Source organism: Panulirus ornatus, chromosome 47, assembly GCF_036320965.1.
Source record: "Panulirus ornatus isolate Po-2019 chromosome 47, ASM3632096v1, whole genome shotgun sequence".
In the NCBI taxonomy this organism is placed as follows: Eukaryota; Metazoa; Arthropoda; class Malacostraca; order Decapoda; family Palinuridae; genus Panulirus; species Panulirus ornatus.
Window position 1 is genome coordinate 21,427,440 of NC_092270.1, and position 19,058 is coordinate 21,446,497.

The following is a 19,058-nucleotide window of genomic DNA, read 5'->3' on the forward strand; positions in this document are numbered from 1 at the left end:
TGTTGTGATCCCGCTTCAGTGTGTGTGTTGTGATCCCGCTTCAGTGTGTGTGTTGTGATCCCGCTTCAGTGTGTGTGTTGTGATCCCGCTTCAGTGTGTGTGTGTGTTGTGATCCCGCTTCAGTGTGTGTGCGTGTTGTGATCCCGCTTCAGTGTGTGTGCGTGTTGTGATCCCGCTTCAGTGTGTGTGTTGTGATCCAGCTTCAGTGTGTGTGTGTGTGTGTTGTGATCCCGCTTCAGTGTGTGTGTGTGTTGTGATCCCGCTTCAGTGTGTGTGTGTGTGTTGTGATCCCGCTTCAGTGTGTGTGTTGTGATCCAGCTTCAGTGTGTGTGTGTGTGTGTTGTGATCCCGCTTCAGTGTGTGTGTGTTGTGATCCCGCTTCAGTGTGTGTGTGTGTGTGATCCCGCTTCAGTGTGTGTGTGTTGTGATCCCGCTTCAGTGTGTGTGTGTTGTGATCCCGCTTCAGGAGCCGCGTAGGGGCAGCTGGACAAGGTCCAGGAGGGAATGGAACAACAGTGTTGCCAGGTCTGACTGGAATGAACCACGAAGGCAAGTGGTTGAATCCCTCATTTTACCCGTACTGGAAGAAGGAATGAAGTGTACGGAGGGACGTAGGGCAATGTACAAAGGGACTTGGGGCAGTGTACGGAGGGACATGATTATTGTACGGAGGGACGTGGGGCAGTGAACGCAGGGACTTGGGGCAGTGTACGGAGGGACATGATTATTGTACGGAGGGACGTGGGGCAGTGAACGCAGGGACTTGGGGCAGTGTACGGAGGGACATGATTATTGTACGGAGGGACGTGGGGCAGTGAACGCAGGGACTTGGGGCAGTGTACGGAGGGACATGATTATTGTACGGAGGGACGTGGGGCAGTGAACGCAGGGACTTGGGGCAGTGTACGGAGGGACATGATTATTGTACGGAGGGACGTGGGGCAGTGAACGAGGGGACGTGGGGCAATGTACGGAGGGACATGAGAAGTGTACGGAGGGACGTGGGGCAGTGAACGGGGGGGGGGACGTGGGGCAATGTACGGAGGGACGTAAGACACGGGACCCCACCAGGATACCCCCCCCCCCCCCACCTCATATGAAAATATAAGGTTATAATAAAGTATGATCCACAAAGGTCCGGGTTTTTTGTTTCGCTGTCGAAGAACATGGCAAAGTTCCATCGCTTCAAACTGAGCGAACAAATCAATCCCTTTTTTGGGTGGAGTCAATTCTTGATTTGTATATATATATATATATATATATATATATATATATATATATATATGTAAGTTTGAATGGAGAAAAACTGGAGGAAGTGAAGTGTTTTAGATATCTGGGAGTGGATCTGGCAGCGGATGGAACCATGGAAGCGGAAGTGAATCATAGGGTGGGGGAGGGGGCGAAAAGTTCTGGGGGCCGTTGAAGAATGTGTGGAAGTCGAGAACATTATCTCGGAAAGCAAAAATGGGTATGTTTGAAGGAATAGTGGTTCCAACAATGTTGTATGGTTGCGAGGCGTGGGCTATGGATAGAGTTATGCGCAGGAGGATGGATGTGCTGGAAATGAGATGTTTGAGGACAATGTGTGGTGTGAGGTGGTTTGATCGAGTAAGTAACGTAAGGGTAAGAGAGATGTGTGGTAATAAAAAGAGTGTGGTTGAGAGAGCAGAAGAGGGTGTTTTGAAATGGTTTGGTCACATGGAGAATGAGTGAGGAAAGATTGACAAAGAGGATATATGTGTCAGAGGTGGAGGGAACGAGGAGAAGAGGGAGACCAAATTGGAGGTGGGAAGATGGAATGAAAAAGATTTTGAGTGATTGGGGCCTGAACATGCAGGAGGGTGAAAGGCGTGCAAGGAATAGAGTGAATTGGATCGATGTGGTATACCGGGGTCGACGTGCTGTCAATGGATTGAACCAGGGTATGTGAAGCGTCTGGGGTAAACCATGGAAAGTTCTGTGGGGCCTGGATGTGGAAAGGGAGCTGTTGTTTCGATGCATTACACATGACAGCTAGAGACTGAGTGTGAACGAATGGGGCCTTTGTTGTCTTTTCCTGGCACTACCTTGCGCACATGCGGGAGAGGGGGTTGTTATTCCATGTGTGGCGAGGTGGCGACGGGAATGAATATCCGCAGACAGTATGAATTATGTACATGTGTATATATGTATATGTCTGTGTGTATATATATGTATACGTTGAGATGTATAGGTATGTATATGTGCGTGTGTGGATGTGTGGACGTGTATGTATATACATGTGTATGTGGGTGGGTTGGGCCATTCTTTCGTCTGTTTCCTTGAGCTACCTCGCTAAAGCGGGAAACAGCGACAAAGTATAATAGATATAAATGAATATATATATATATATATATATATATATATATATATATATATTTTTTTTTTTTTATAACTCGTCGCTGTCTCCCGCGTTTGCGAGGTAGCGCAAGGAAACAGACGAAAGAAATGGCCCCACCCCCCCCCCCCCCCATACATATGTACATACATACGTCCACACACGCAAATATACATACCTACACAGCTTTCCATGGTTTACCCCGGACGCTTCACATGCCTTGATTCAATCCACTGACAGCACGTCAACCCCGGTATACCACATCGCTCCAATTCACTCTATTCCTTGCCCTCCTTTCACCCTCCTGCATGTTCAGGCCCCGATCACACAAAATCTTTTTCACTCCATCTTTCCACCTCCAATTTGGTCTCCCTCTTCTCCTCGTTCCCTCCACCTCCGACACATATATCCTCTTGGTCAATCTTTCCTCACTCATCCTCTCCATGTGCCCAAACCATTTCAAAACACCCTCTTCTGCTCTCTCAACCACGCTCTTTTTATTTCCACACATCTCTCTTACCCTTACATTACTTACTCGATCAAACCACCTCACACCACACATTGTCCTCAAACATCTCATTTCCAGCACATCCATCCTCCTGCGCACAACTCTATCCATAGCCCACGCCTCGCAACCATACAACATTGTTGGAACCACTATTCCTTCAAACATACCCATTTTTGCTTTCCGAGATAATGTTCTCGACTTCCACACATTCTTCAAGGCCCCCAGAATTTTCGCCCCCTCCCCCACCCTATGATCCACTTCCGCTTCCATGGTTCCATCCGCTGCCAGATCCACTCCCAGATATCTAAAACACTTCACTTCCTCCAGTTTTTCTCCATATATATATATATATATATATATATATATATATATATATATATATATATATATATATATATATATATATTACGTAATGTACCGTTACAGAACTTGCCAAATATTCTTAATGTCCACCATTATCAGCTGCTGGTTGACGGTCTGGTAGCCTAGGACACTGGTTGACGGTCTGGTAGCCTAGGACACTGGTTGACGGTCTGGTAGCCTAGGACACTGGTTGACGGTCTGGTAGCCTAGGACACTGGTTGACGGTCTGGTAGCCTAGGACACTGGTTGACGGTCTGGTAGCCTAGGACGCTGGTTGACGGTCTGGTAGCCTCGGACACTGGTTCGCGGTCTGGTAGCCTAGGACGCTGGTTGACGGTCTGGTAGCCTAGGACGCGAAATCATACTCTACCAGTGATCGTTGGAAAATTGAAATTGAATGTTCAACAGTTATGTTTTACCCCCCCCCCCCCTCGGCGTTGCAGTTTCATAAAACGTCAAACTTTTTTCCTTTTTTTCATGAGTCGTGTAAAGGCCACATATTTTCTACATTTTGTTTCTGGTTGGTTGAGGATACATATCCGGTGTGGGCTGGTGCTCAGAGTGAGTAGATGGTAGATGTCCCATCCAGCCTGTTCACGGAGAGATTCATGTGGTAGACATGTTCATTGATCATCATACGTCAGTACGATGGATCATTCATGATGAAATCGACTCATATCTCATGAGGGGAACCTCACAAAAGACCTGCTCATGTAACAAATATGAGGCATCATCACGCAACCTGAGGTAGATTTAATAGACAGTTGATTATATAGATTTTAAGATGTGTTGAGCATTCCAGGTTCACAAGAAGTCTGTGGATAGAAACTATTGGTTTATATGTACCAGTAGCAGTCCTAAAACACATTCTAGACTATCAAAGCTATAGACAATATAGTTATCATTGTGGTATTCAAATCTCCAGTGAAATATGTCATGAACCAGACAGTAAGATGACAATCCTGCTAGTCAGGGTGTGAGATAAGAGCTTCCAGGCATGACTCCATCATTGTTAAATCAGGGTCGTAGTAATTATCTGGGTCAAGTTAATGTTATTCGTCATTCTTGTATGTTATATTGAACATCGTCAGTGCCATTAATAATCTACAGCTCTTTATTGGTCTTCAGGAAATACAAAAGTTACAGTCCCTCCTGAAAATAACTTAGGAAAAAATAAATGGTATTCAAAGGGGAACTTGGTAACTCTATACAAAGAAGAGTCAGTATGGTTGGTCACACTGACAAATATTGGATCAGATCAATTTTTATCGATTTTTTTGTTCATTCGTAATAATTACCATATTTATCAGTTGTTGTTGTGAGTGAATTGATTTCAAGGGAATATATTTGTATTAGTTATTAATGATTAGGTGACAGATCTTCACTGACTGTCATATTGATGGATATAAATAGTTTAAAAGTCTGATTGAGACATTCACAGATAACAACCTTATTTCGGGCTTGTAAACTGACGTTACGGACTTTCTATTCAAACTGTCAGGTAGATTATATAATTACAAGATTGTTAAGTGGAAGATGTTTTCTAATTTTTGTAGTTTGAAAATAGCGGGAGAGACGCCGGAAATGGTATGATTCTCCTCCCGCCATGATTTGAGCAGTGGTTGAAGAATTAAAACAAATAACTATATCAGAAGAGAGTTAATCTTATAAAAGGAATTAATTCAAAGAAGTAATAGATGGAAAGTAAGACACTGAGGGATGTTAATGAGAGAGGAGGGAAAAAGAAAGACATAATACTGATTGATTCTGCAGATGGCAGCGTTACAGTAGTGCCAGCTACGGGTCACTGTTTTCACCCGTCGTAGGCAAAGACCTTTATGTTTATATATCGTCACCAAAACATCACACAGTACAATGGTCTGGGGATAATTTAATCTGAACGTTAGAAGGCTCAGCGTGACACGATAATTTATGTAACGGATGTTATTTAATTGATCAAGTAACACCTGGCAAGATCCCCTATGTTGCCAACTCAAGAGTGTACGTCTCAAGTCACCAGAAGTTTTTTAATCAAATTTATATTTTCTCAGGTTTTTAAGATAGTCTGAAATCCAATAATTGTCTGAAATCCACTGATTGTTATAAGTTGAATGATGATTATTCATATATCGATCTTTTTTCGTTGAACATGAAGTTTGTAGATATTTGTGGACGTTACGTAAATGATAATGCCAAGTTAGGAGGCAGGAATGATAAAGTAGCTTCAGTTTTCCTTGGAAAATAAGATATTACGACTAAAGTCCTATTCCTATTTTTCCTCCATTGTAATATGTTTATGTAAGGTGACACTAACGTCCCGTAGGACTGCTTGTGAAGCCTTAATACAGTACTTTTCATGTAATCAACCTGACAATGGTGCCATTTTCTTGTACTACAGAAGTAACAATGATTTGTACCTCAGTACTCAAAAATGTAATGGTTCCCGGCCAAGGGTCTTTGATTTTGGCCTTTTTCTCGCCTATATTAACCATTGTAGTCTGACTTGCTCTCCATTTAAAGCCTGTAGTGTTCAACGTAAAGTAATCTTGTAAAGTTTAAAAAAATATGATTTACCAAGGTCAGACCTGGAGTTAATTTTTTTTTGGCCATGAATGGAGTTAATTTTTTGGCCATGAACATTGCTGATTCTTCATATTATTTCATCCATATGCTTGTCATGCCTCTTCAGTCTGGCTGAATATGTGTTATAAACCTCTATCACGATTTTGAAGTGGATTGTGGATTTTTTTATATATATATTGGTGTCTTTCTATGGAAATCATGTCAGCAGTTTATGTAGATATTTTTATTATGAAATTTTTGAGCAAGATTGATAATGATAAAAGGTGAATCACCTGGATTATTATCTTTACAGTGTTTAACAACTTCAATTTTTTGTAAAATATTGAAAATATGTTTTTGTTTGTCAAGATACAATGTTGACTTGTATATGCAAATGTATAGACATACAAAAAGAGAAATCGAGTATTATGTCAAATTTAAGACATCAAAAAGGTAGTTTCATCAAACAGCTGGGTTTACATATATGTCATTTAGAAACATTAGATTTAGAATTATAGTCGTCCAACTTTGAACAAAGGTTTGACTTGCAATGTTAAGGAAAGCAGATATCAGACCTGTATTGCGTGGCGAAGTTAATAGCAGTCATTTTATTGTGGTAGAAACAAGAAGATGGCAGATTTAGATGAATTTTTGTGATAGATAACTTTTTTTTTTTAATCATTTGTGGTTTAAGAAGATCTTTATAAGCGTTTCATGTAAAGTAAGGTGATGGCTAGGTAGACTCCGTGAAAAGTGGAACTGGAATGCCAATTTTCATGGTATCAGGTGACATACAGATTCTTCCCCGTAAATTGTAATAACATCTGGTAAAATTACCAAAGAAATATTATCCATTTTGATTTACCCCTTCAACATTGCTTATGTAAATTCTCTGAAATCTTAAGAATATAGCTCTAAATTTACAAGATAGAGCACATAGCTCTAAATTCCACGTACAGATTTATTATAATATAGCTACAGAATCCATATATAGAGAGAATATAGCTCTATATGAGACTAGAGAGAATATTGATCTAAATTTGACATGGATGAGAGATAGATGGCAGGGTGGAGGGTAAAGGGTTGGATGGCGACGGGGGTCTGGCAACACTGCCGCGCAGGCGCTCTCCGCCTCGTGGCTTTTGTTTACACGCTTGATGGTCCAGCCACCGCCATAACTCGCTACCTCTCCTCCACCTTGTGTCATCAAATTTACCATTTTCCGTTGCCCTGCGCCGCGTTGAGAGATGTCAAAGTTTTCTCCAGTGAAGGTAGGAGATGAGGAAGGTCGTGGGAGAAGAACCAGAAGCGGGAGAGTTCTGCAATCACAGCTGAAGGAGAATGATGTGGACATGGCAGAGTCCGGTAGGTAGTGAGGGAACGTTTTTTAAAGTTATGGCTGATTCTGGTTACTTAAGGCCTCACTTTACCAAATATGTTATAGAACGTAGGTTTATACTGGTATTGTGAAGTACGGCAGCATAACAATATTACAGTTGTAGGGAGTTATGACGAATTGCATCTATTACAGTTGTAAGAAATTAGAATTTTGTACCGGCATTTTATTATTATATTTTGAAGCCTTATTTTAAAATACCATCTCGGTCATCAGCCTTTTTTTTGCGTTATAAATGGTCAGAATCGTTGAGGAGACATTAACACCCAGCGGGACGACAATTTCAGGCAAACCAAACCGAGTTAGAGACATAGGATGGTTGAGACGGTATTAATACCGTTTATTATAAATTATTTGAAGCTAAGGTAATGTATTCATCGTATTATATCATAAATTACATAAAGAAAGGGTAATGTATTCAACGTGTATCATAAATTACATAAAAAGGCAATGTATTCGTCGTATAGTATATGAATTACATGAAGCCAAGGTAATCTATTGTATGATATAAATTACATGAAGTAAAGGCAATGTGTTCATCTTATGAATTACATAAAGCAAAAGAAGGAACATAGAAGACGGCCAAGTGAGGATATACCCTCTTAAGGCTCAGTCCTCTGCTCTTGACGCTACGTCGCTAACGCGGGAAATGGTGAATATATATATGAGAAAAATGCTGCAAAGGTAATGTATCCATCGTAGAATATCATGAATTATATAAAGCAAAGGTAATGTATCCATTTAGAGGAATATATATATATATATATATATATATATATATATATATATATATATATATATGATATCGCTTAGTTTTTATTTTCCAATGCTTGTATTTTGAATATGGTGAAGGAACATTGTTATTCAAAAAATTTTAGCATATAGATTAACCTAAGAGGTTTATTATTGATAATGATAAGTGACACAAGATGTGCTTCAGTGATTTAGTGGTATCATTAATGACTTTGAGAATGAGTTCAGCAGGTATGTGTTTTGTGTTAGTTATATCTTTATTATAATAAAACTCCAGTTTTAATCCACATTCACCTTTTACGGTAACTATTTGAGTAAACAGTTTTGAAGCTTGTAGAATTAATAGGTATATTTTTATTTTACGCGTGTGTAATCATTCTTCCCAGATGATTGAGGCATATTGGTATGAGTTACCTTCTTTCCCAGGAAATGATGAGTCTGGACGCCAGAATGGGCTACAAGATGGTGTAGAAGATGTTATGGCAGGCCAGGAAAATGAAGGAGAAACTGCTTCATCTCTGAAGCGGCCTGTGACTGGTGACGTAGACATGAACGTGGATCAGCAAGGTAATGGATTAAGATGACGTCTGATTAAATGTATCAGCTCTATATAAATGAATGTGCTCTTCTTGGTTTATACAGTTTCCTTCTGTACTTTCTTTCACTAGGAGTTTCTTCTGTGGTGCTCCTGCATTGTTTCGGATGCCAGCCGTCATGTCCAGTGGGTGGGACTGTGGGTCATAAAGGGTGATGTGACAGTCTTCTGTAATTCTAATATATCTTTAGGCAAATATAATGGTTTGTGAATATGTTACCTTGTTTCAAAATTTTCTTACAATTAAAGAGTAGCTTGTGAGTTTTAATCATTTAAGAAAGAAGCAGTTGGAATTACTTTTAAGAGTTTACCACTCTTTATGCAGCAAATTTAGAGCAGATTCAAATTTTTTTGCTCGTAAAAGATATTTCCATTGAGAAATTACTTAAAGAATTGTGCATGTTACACCAGCATTTACTACTTTCTGAATTATTTGTTGAGCAGTGTTTGTGTGTGTGTGTGTGTGTGTGCCCAGCATCTCCCATATTACTGATTCAGGCCAGTGTAAGCCAAATGATCGTCTCTTACTTGACATTAAGACATCATTGGATTTAATGCTCTATTCATGTAATTTCAGTAGTAGCCTGTTAGTATAAGTCATTACAGAATTAAAAAGTTGTTTTATATAAATAGAAGAAAAAAAAGAGATATTTAGACCTTACAGCTGAGGATTTTTATTAAAATGACCTCAAAAGAATCTGCCTAATGTTAATTTGTTGGTATTGAGCACAAAAGAGAGATACAGAAAGTAGGGTAATTAATAACTTTTGATGAGTAAGCCCTCAGATATCAGCAGATATCTTTCTTATCTCTTCGGATTGTTGCCACCAGCAGTACCATCATCATGTACAAGCAATGAGCTCCCTTGTATATCAAGTGAAATTAGTGATAATGATTGAAGGACATATCCAAAGGAAAATGTTTAAAGCTGAACTGTGCATTTTCCAGAAATCACATCCCAGTGAGTGATTTTTTTTTCCATGTGAAGTATGTATTCCTAAAAAGTAGCCAACAATGCACGAAGAGTATTATTTTTGCATAAATGTGCTTCCATACTAAATGAGTGCCCATAGGGATGTAATGATTGTGATGGGTGATAGTGAATGCAAAAGTGGGATGATGAAATTGATGAGATGGTAAATGGGGAATGCCTTGAGTAAATGAGAATTCAAGCTATCTTGTTGTCTGTTCTGAGAGAGGCTTTATTCCTTGACATCTTTTTTCAGCACAATATGATTCATGTGTACTTGGACGAGAAATGTGAGAGAGAAGAACAAAAGGATTGAATGAACTGTGTAACTGTGGATGAAAGGTTGTGCTGGATGCTAGAGCATGAAGGGATTCTTTAGAGATTGTGATCTTTTTGCAGTTCTTTTGGAGGTAAGGATCAAACAAAAGTGGAGGTGTGGTTTAAGTAAAATGGAGAAATAAAAGTATTGGTGAGATGATGAAACTGAAAGAATGCAAGGAGAATTATGGAAGAGTGACAGTAATATTAGATGAAAGTGCAGTAAATGTAGGGATGCAGCCATGTGTGAATAAGGTGTTTAAAATGAGTCGAGAAAGGCTGTCAAAGATTGGAGAATTAGTTTTTGGATACAAGATTGTGAGATATAAGAATATGACATATAAGGATAAAAGGATAAATGCATGGTGTGAGATATAAGAATATGACATATAAGGATAAAAGGATAAATGCATGGTGGACAAATGAGATGAGAAATGCCATAGAAGAGAAGAGAAAGGCATATTAGATTGTTCGAAAGGAATTTACCAGTGGAAGTTCATCAGAGAAGGAGGGAAGAATGTATGTGTGGAAATGGAGTATTAAGAAGCTGAAAGAAGAAAGCCCTGCATTTTAGAAACAAAGTGGTAGGAGCAGTAGATAGTAGTAGTTAGTGGGACCATTGTGTTGAAACATTAGGTTGAAGAAGTAGGTAGGAACATTTCACTGGTAGCATTAGGTGGAAGTGGTAGGTTGGAACACCAGGTAGTAGCCTCTGGAAACACCACACAAGGGTTGCTTTCTGCTAGTGGTCTGTTAAGGGTGAGGCACAATAGGCTAAGAAGTGGCATTTGAGTTCACTCATTATGGAAACTTTAACTGTGGCGAGCACCCCAAAGGAGTTCCTGGAGGGAACTGGCATCAGAGATTTATTTATTTACTTTGTCACTGTCTCCCGCGTTTGCGAGGTAGCGCAAGGAAACAGACGAAAGAAATGGCCCAACCCACCCCCATACACATGTATATACACACACGTCCACACATGCAAATATACATACCTATACATCTCAATGTACACATATATATACACACACAGACACATACACATATACCCATGCACACAATTCACACTGTCTGCCTTTATTCATTCCCATCGCCACCTCGCCACACATGGAATACCATCCCCCTCCCCTGTCATGTGTGCGGGGTAGCGCTAGGAAAAGACAACAAAGGCCTCATTTGTTCACACTCAGTCTCTAGCTGTCATGCAATAATGCCCGAAACCACAGCTCCCTTTCCACATCCAGGCCCCACACAGCTTTCCATGGTTTACCCCAGACGCTTCACATGCCCTGATTCAATCCACTGACAGCACGTCAACCCCGGTATACCACATCGATCCAATTCACTCTATTCCTTGCCCGCCTTTCACCCTCCTGCATGTCCAGGCCCCGATCACTCAAAATCTTTTTCACTCCATCTTTCCACCTCCAATTTGGTCTCCCACTTCTCCTCGTTCCTTCCACCTCCGACACATATATCCTCTTGGTCAATCTTTCCTCACTCATATTCTCCATGTGCCCAAACCATTTCAAAACACCCTCTTCTGCTCTCTCAACCATGCTCTTTTTATTTCCACATATCTCTCTTACCCTTTCATTACTTACTCGATCAAACCACCTCACACCACACATTGTCCTCAAACATCTCATTTCCAGCACATCCACCCTCCTGTGCACAGCGCTATCCATAGCCCACGCCTCGCAACTATACAACATTGTTGGAACCACTATTCCTTCAAACATACCCATTTTTGCTTTCCGAGATAATGTTCTCGACTTCCACACATTCTTCAAGGCTCCCAGGATTTTCGCCCCCTCCCCCACCCTATGATTCACTTCCGCTTCCATGGTTCCATCCGCTACCAGATCCACTCCCAGATATCTAAAACACTTTACTTCCTCCAGTTTTTCTCCATTCAAACTTACCTCCCAATTGACTTGACCCTCAACCCTACTGTACCTAATAACCTTGCTCTTATTCACATTTACTCTTAACTTTCTTCTTTCACACACTTTACCAAACTCAGTTACCAGCTTCTGCAGTTTCTCACATGAATCAGCCACCAGCGCTGTATCATCAGCGAACAACAACTGACTCACTTCCCAAGCTCTCTCATCCACAACAGACTTCATTCTTGCCCCTCTTTCCAAAACTCTTGCATTCTCCTCCATAACAACCCCATCCATAAACAAATTAAACAACCATGGAGGCATCACACACCCCCCTGCCACAAACCTACATTCACTGAGAACCAATCACTTTCCTCTCTTCCTACACGTACACATCAGAGATGTAGATAGATAACTCAGAGGGTGTGTGATTGACATTATTGACAGCTCCAGGTAATAGAGGAAGACATGAAAACGACATTTCTTTATATGTTCCTTTTACTTTTGTTTCATACATTTGCACAGTGTTTTTTTTTTTTTTTTTTTTTTTTTTTTGCCGCTGTCTCCCGCGTTTGCGAGGTAGCGCAAGGAAACAGACGAAAGAAATGGCCCAACCCACCCCCATACACATGTATATACATACGTCCACACACGCAAATATACATACCTACACAGCTTTCCATGGTTTACCCCAGACGCTTCACATGCCTTGATTCAATCCACTGACAGAACGTCAACCCCGGTATACAACATCGCTCCAATTCACTCTATTCCTTGCCCTCCTTTCACCCTCCTGCATGTTCAGGCCCCGATCACACAAAATCTTTTTCACTCCATCTTTCCACCTCCAATTTGGTCTCCCTCTTCTCCTCGTTCTCTCCACCTCTGACACATATATCCTCTTGGTCAATCTTTCCTCACTCATTCTCTCCATGTGCCCAAACCATTTCAAAACATCCTCTTCTGCTCTCTCAACCACGCTCTTTTTATTTCCACACATCTCTCTTACCCTTACGTTACTTACTCGATCAAACCACCTCACACCACACATTGTCCTCAAACATCTCATTTCCAGCACATCCATCCTCCTGCGCACAACTCTATCCATAGCCCATGCCTCGCAACCATACAACATTGTTGGAACCACTATTCCTTCAAACATACCCATTTTTGCTTTCCGAGATAATGTTCTCGACTTCCACACATTCTTCAAGGCTCCCAGAATTTTCGCCCCCTCCCGCACCCTATGATCCACTTCCGCTTCCATGGTTCCATCCGCTGCCAGATCCACTCCCAGATATCTAAAACACTTCACTTCCTCCAGTTTTTCTCCATTCAAACTCACCTCCCAATTGACTTGACCCTCAACCCTACTGTACCTAATAACCTTGCTCTTATTCACATTTACTCTTAACTTTCTTCTTTCACACACTTTACCAAACTCAGTCACCAGCTTCTGCAGTTTCTCACATGAATCAGCCACCAGCGCTGTATCATCAGCGAACAACAACTGACTCACTTCCCAAGCTCTCTCATCCCCAACAGACTTCATACTTGCCCCTCTTTCCAAAACTCTTGCATTCACCTCCCTAACAACCCCATCCATAAACAAATTAAACAACCATGGAGACATCACACACCCCTGCCGCAAACCTACATTCACTGAGAACCAATCACTTTCCTCTCTTCCTACACGTACACATGCCTTACATCCTCGATAAAAACTTTTCACTGCTTCTAACAACTTGCCTCCCACACCATATATTCTTAATACCTTCCACAGAGCATCTCTATCAACTCTATCATATGCCTTCTCCAGATCCATAAATGCTACATACAAATCCATTTGCTTTTCTAAGTATTTCTCACATACATTCTTCAAAGCAAACACCTGATCCACACATCCTCTACCACTTCTGAAACCACACTGCTCTTCCCCAATCTGATGCTCTGTACATGCCTTCACCCTCTCAATCAATACCCTCCCATATAATTTACCAGGAATACTCAACAAACTTATACCTCTGTAATTTGAGCACTCACTCTTATCCCCTTTGCCTTTGTACAATGGCACTATGCATGCATTCCGCCAATCCTCAGGCACCTCACCATGAGTCATACATACATTAAATAACCTTACCAACCAGTCAACAATACAGTCACCCCCTTTTTTAATAAATTCCACTGCAGTACCATCCAAACCTGCTGCCTTGCCGGCTTTCATCTTCCGCAAAGCTTTTACTACCTCTTCTCTGTTTACCAAATCATTTTCCCTAACCCTCTCACTTTGCACACCACCTCGACCAAAACACCCTATATCTGCCACTCTATCATCAAACACATTCAACAAACCTTCAAAATACTCACTCCATCTCCTTCTCACATCACCACTACTTGTTATCACCTCCCCATTTGCGCCCTTCACTGGTAAATAACAAATATATTTAGAATATTCTGCGGTTTTTTATTCAGACTTTAGTTAAAGTAAGGTGGATTGCCTGGCAAGTTCTGGAGGACGTTGAAGGACTGGTTGCTTTCTCCACATTGAAAACTTGACTGTTATGTAATAGTCATATTTTATACACAGGCATAGCATTGCTGGCTGTACTTATGCACTTATGATAGTTGGTGTAGGGCTCTTGAAGATGGTACAGTTTTTCCTGTTCCTTCTTTGCAGTGGAGACCTTTATAGGCTCTTAATGAGATGGTAAATCACCTGGATATTTAAAATGTTGATGTTGGCTGCTGTTTTAGTTAAGAGTGGAAAAATAAGCAGACATTCTCTTACTGTAGTGAAATTGAATTATATGATATTGGTAACGTTAACATAATGTAGAAATAGTACAGCTTTCATGCTATGTGTAAACTTGAGGAGATTGAGTGACTGGTATGTATAGAAAGGATATTAGAGATGTACCTTAGAAAATATTTCTTGTCTTTACATATGATGTTCCAGAAACCATTTATTATCCCAGAGTTACACATAGAATTACAGGAGAAATGAGAACCAAAAGTTGCTTAATCTGCTGAAGAGACAGCTATAATACCATCAGAATGGAAAAGTGAAGGAAATGTAGAATGACAGTTGTTAGTAATGCTACCTGCTAAAGACCAGAAACACCTATTTGTGGATGAAGAAAACAGGTTATTGCACTAACTTTGAATAAAGGAATGCTCTTCCTCATGGTTAACACACTTGCAGTGATGAATGTTGAATGGGAGATGGAGGAAGGAGAGTTTTTCCAAGCCTGATATGTCTGATCCCATGCCTGAATGGCCTCGGAACAGGAGTGTTTTAACCATGGATTTGTAAGAAGAGGTCGTCTTAGAGGAAGAGGGGATAAATGCTTCCTTTCCCCTAACAATAACCTCTGCAGTGCATTTGATGGAGACCTTAACAATAACCTTGGCAATGCATTTGGTGGAGAAAGAAGCATGACTACTTAAGAGAGAGTAATTTACCCAAGGAAAGTCAGGGAAGAGTTTTTGTCAGTTATTTAGGTAGCTTTGTTGAGGTGTCAGTATTTATGTTTAGAAGGAGCTGCTGGAGGGGAAGATGCTGTTAGAATAGACATATTAAATGAGTGTGATCAGATGAGCAAATTGGGAGCGAAATTGTGTATTTACAGCCTGAAGGATTAGAGGTGAAAAACAGATCCAGAATATTAAGATCATGGTTGCATCAGTCATGAACATGGGTGGGGTGGGAGATGATTTGCTCTCGATTATTGATAGTGGAGACAGTGTGTAGTTCAGTCCCTCTATCATCTGTATAGGAAGAATTCAACCATTCACTGTAGTGAATGTTGTAATCCCCTGGTTAGATTATCTCCTGGTGGGTGAAAGGATGCCATGGCCTCTTGGCAGGGGTTTAGGTGTTGAAGAAAGATATGAAATTTGTAGAATTAGGAGAACATTAGGCAAAACAAACTGGTGGTAGTATGCTGTCAGTGGACTGAAGCAAGACATATAAAGCTGTCAAGAGAAAGGGCTTTCCTGTGGGTAAGAGACTGCTTTTGGTGCAGTTTCAGCATATAATACATGTCATTTGGAGAGTGGATATGAGATAATGAGGTTATTCATACATTTCTGGCAATACCTTGCTATGCTGGAAATGGTACACAGGTATGGGAAAAAATATTCTTGATGGTTTATTATTATTTTCTGTTTTTATCCAGAGCCAGCCACAAAAAGGCGAAAGACAGGACCACCACAGCCAAAGAACCCCATTAGCACATTGAATGAGTTGCGTCCTGGGCTTGACTACAAGACTATGGGCATGGAAGGGCCCTCTCATGCTCCAGTCTTTACTGTAATTGTGGAGGTAAGCAACATCTCTCACTTCTTAGCATACATAGTGAACAGCTCAGATTAGCAGTCATCACATAGTTTTTTCTGTCATGATGAGAGAGTGCAGGTTTCCCTTCTTGCTTGTTATGGTGATGCATAAAAAGGGGATGAGCATGTAAAGTGAAATTGCTAAAAAAAGAAAAAATAAGCATTTACATGTAAAAGATAGAAGTCCATTCTGGAACCTCTGCTGCTCCCATCCAATCACATTTTTATCCCTTTTCAGCTAAATGGCCAGGTTTTCAAAGGCTCAGGACGGAGTAAGAAGCTGGCAAAACATTCTGCAGCAGAAGCAGCTCTCAGATCTTTTCTTCAATTTCGCAATGCTTCAGATGCTGCTGAAGCCCTTGGAATCAGTGTTACATCTGTGCAAGACTTCACTAGTGACGTGTCAGAAGCAAGTTTTGCCACAAATACTGCAGGGGTAAGCTTAGTTCGGTCCAGTGGATAAGGATGTGGTCCTTTTTGTTGTTCTTTTTTAAAGTGACATGATAATATATTCCTTATTCATTGAAATACTTTGAAGTGTCAGGGAGTCTCATTTCAATTTATTGATGTGTGTTAAAGTAATTTTTGTATGTAGCATTTTGTCAACCAGCCTAAATGCCTATATAATTGATAAATTTTTGTTTATAGGTATTTTTAGTTTTTTACACTTTTGATTCTAATATTTTTGAGAATATTTTCACTAACAAAATCAAGATATTTTTGGAGAGAGGAAATAAGTGTTTCATCATCTCTGCATTTGATCTTTACCGAAGGTGGCTAATTTGGCACACGTTTAGGCTTCAACCCATCACTCGTGTGACTAAATAAATATACAGTTATGCTCCCATGATGAGCAAGGGTGTTGTATGGTCTCTGTTTCATTGGAGGGGTTTGGTCTTATGTAGCAATGTACCTACTTTTTTCCTAAATTTGCTGCTGTTCTAGTTTATGGAGGACCAATGATCAGGTCAGTGGCTGTCTTATTTCTTTAACTGCTCTTTTCTTTGCTTAATTTGATTTTTTTCTTGATGGTAGTGGAAAAACCATAATCGATCCAGCTATGGATACTGAAATTTTCCATCCAGAAAATATATTATTTTGATGAAACATTGAGGACTGAAGTGAGTCATAGAGTGGGAGAGGGTATCTGTGTCCTGGTTGCATTAAGGAGCATGTGGAAGATGTCAGTACCTGTTTGGGCAAAAATGGTCATGTTTGAAGGTTTAATAGTCCCATCATTGTTGTATGGATATGAGTCATGGGCCATAACTCTGAGAACAATTGATGTGCACATTGGTGGAATGCTGACAAAGTTATTTCAAGCTTTTCAAAAAAATTCAAAAGAAATATTTGTCTTGTCAGTTAGCAGAAAATACTAAGAAAAAATAAAAAGAGGAGGGAAAAATGTGATGAATTATTAATTTTGGTTGCACAGAAATTTATTTGGCATACTACATGTGCTCAGTGTATTGTTTGTTTGTTCTTTTTTACTGATGTTCATCTTTGCCTCTTCTTTGCCACCAACAGTGGATTACTGATACTCAAGGAACTTTTCTCAATTCCAGCAGTTCATCATCCAGTGAATCATTATCAGTAAGTTCTCCAAAGACAATCACTAATAAGCCAATAGTTAACATGGGACTGTTAGTTCATATGCCAGGACTCTGCCTTATTCCCACATATTATGTGGGTGACTGACTGTAGAAATTTTTCCTGATGCTATTTATTGGTGCTTATGACATAGGCATCTCTGCATAACAAGTATGCCACTAAAGCTGAATCTTCTGTAAACTGCAGCTGACACACTCCCTGAGAACCCCCACAACAGACTGTAGACTGCAAAGCCACATTTCAGTGTTTGAGGTTATTCTCTGTGGAGTATTATATACTCATATACTCTCGTTGATTTTATAGGGCAAAGGTTTTGCATTGTAATAATTTGGATAGGGATTTCTGTTCATTTATTACAGTGAATATTGGGTTTCAGCTGCTATGGTTGCCTTTGCATTTTCCAATTATTGTTTATAACGTTCTCATCTAATGTACAGAATGATGTTCACCGTTGTAGGAACATAGCGCACATATCCTTTTGTCTCTACATATTTTGCTCTTGTCCATTTGAAGTCCTGCCCATGCTGATGGGGGCTGTATATTTGTTGGTTGCAAAAGTGGTGGCGTGAAGCCTAGTGCCAAACCTGTTTATGGAGCGGCCTTGTGCCGTCTTAAGGGTGCCAGTGCTATGGCTTACAGGAGGTGACCCCAGCAAGACCAAAAACTGCTGCTGTGGACTCTACTCCGGCTGCCCCAACTCCCTCTGCAACTGCAGTTCCTTCAGGACCCTCACAGACATCAAAAAACCCCATCATGCTCTTAAATGAGCTAAGGCAGGGTGTGGAGTACACAATGAAGCAAGAGTCAGGAGAGCCTCATGCCAAGACCTTCACATTTCAAGTTTCTGTGGATGGACAAACTTTTGAGGGCACTGGTAAGATATAACTTTGCTTCTTCCCAAAGCTATGTCTGTCCATCTCTCTTATCATTAACAGAAATCTCATGCACAGTGGGTGGATCAGGTGTATACTGGCGTATATAGCTTTAGGGAATTAATTTTGCAGAACTAGAATTCTCAGCTTTGCTCCTTACACTGGCCTGTGTAACTAGAGTTGGGGATCCCTTTTCTGCAAAATCATTTCAAGCAGAAGGTGGAAGATTGTATACGTTTGATCCAATCCATGTAAGTATGAATGGAAATAATAATGATACATATTAATAGATATTGTAGATAACTAGTTTTTGGAAGAAGCAAATATTTTGTTGTAAATATACAATTTTGTTTTGTCTCTTAAAAAAGTACACAGGTAAGTAAATTGGATTTTGAACCAATGAGATTTTCCCAGAGCACTTAAAAAACAGTGAAGAAAATTTTTTTTCAGTTAGTAGTAGATTTGAAGATCCCCAAGTAACATCTAAGAAGAAAGTCTTAGTGGTGTGACGAAAGAGAGTGTCCAAA

At 40.3% G+C, this 19,058-nt stretch overlaps 1 protein-coding gene across 2 annotated transcripts in view; it reads left to right on the forward strand.

The window, feature by feature from the left end:
* Adar (Adenosine deaminase acting on RNA) overlaps positions 1-19,058 on the forward strand; it is a 127,934-nt gene that overhangs the window by 86,404 nt on the left and 22,472 nt on the right. The window contains exons 1-5 of one of the 2 annotated variants that reach the window (XM_071689968.1): positions 6,933-7,154; positions 8,365-8,505; positions 15,889-16,034; positions 16,287-16,484; positions 18,299-18,533. In XM_071689968.1, the coding sequence (XP_071546069.1) occupies positions 7,037-7,154; positions 8,365-8,505; positions 15,889-16,034; positions 16,287-16,484; positions 18,299-18,533 (838 nt within the window). In that variant the 5' untranslated portion in view covers positions 6,933-7,036. Of the gene's footprint in view, positions 1-6,932; positions 7,155-8,364; positions 8,506-15,888; positions 16,035-16,286; positions 16,485-18,298; positions 18,534-19,058 lie in introns of those variants that run through there. The other variant, XM_071689967.1, reaches the window with a different exon arrangement.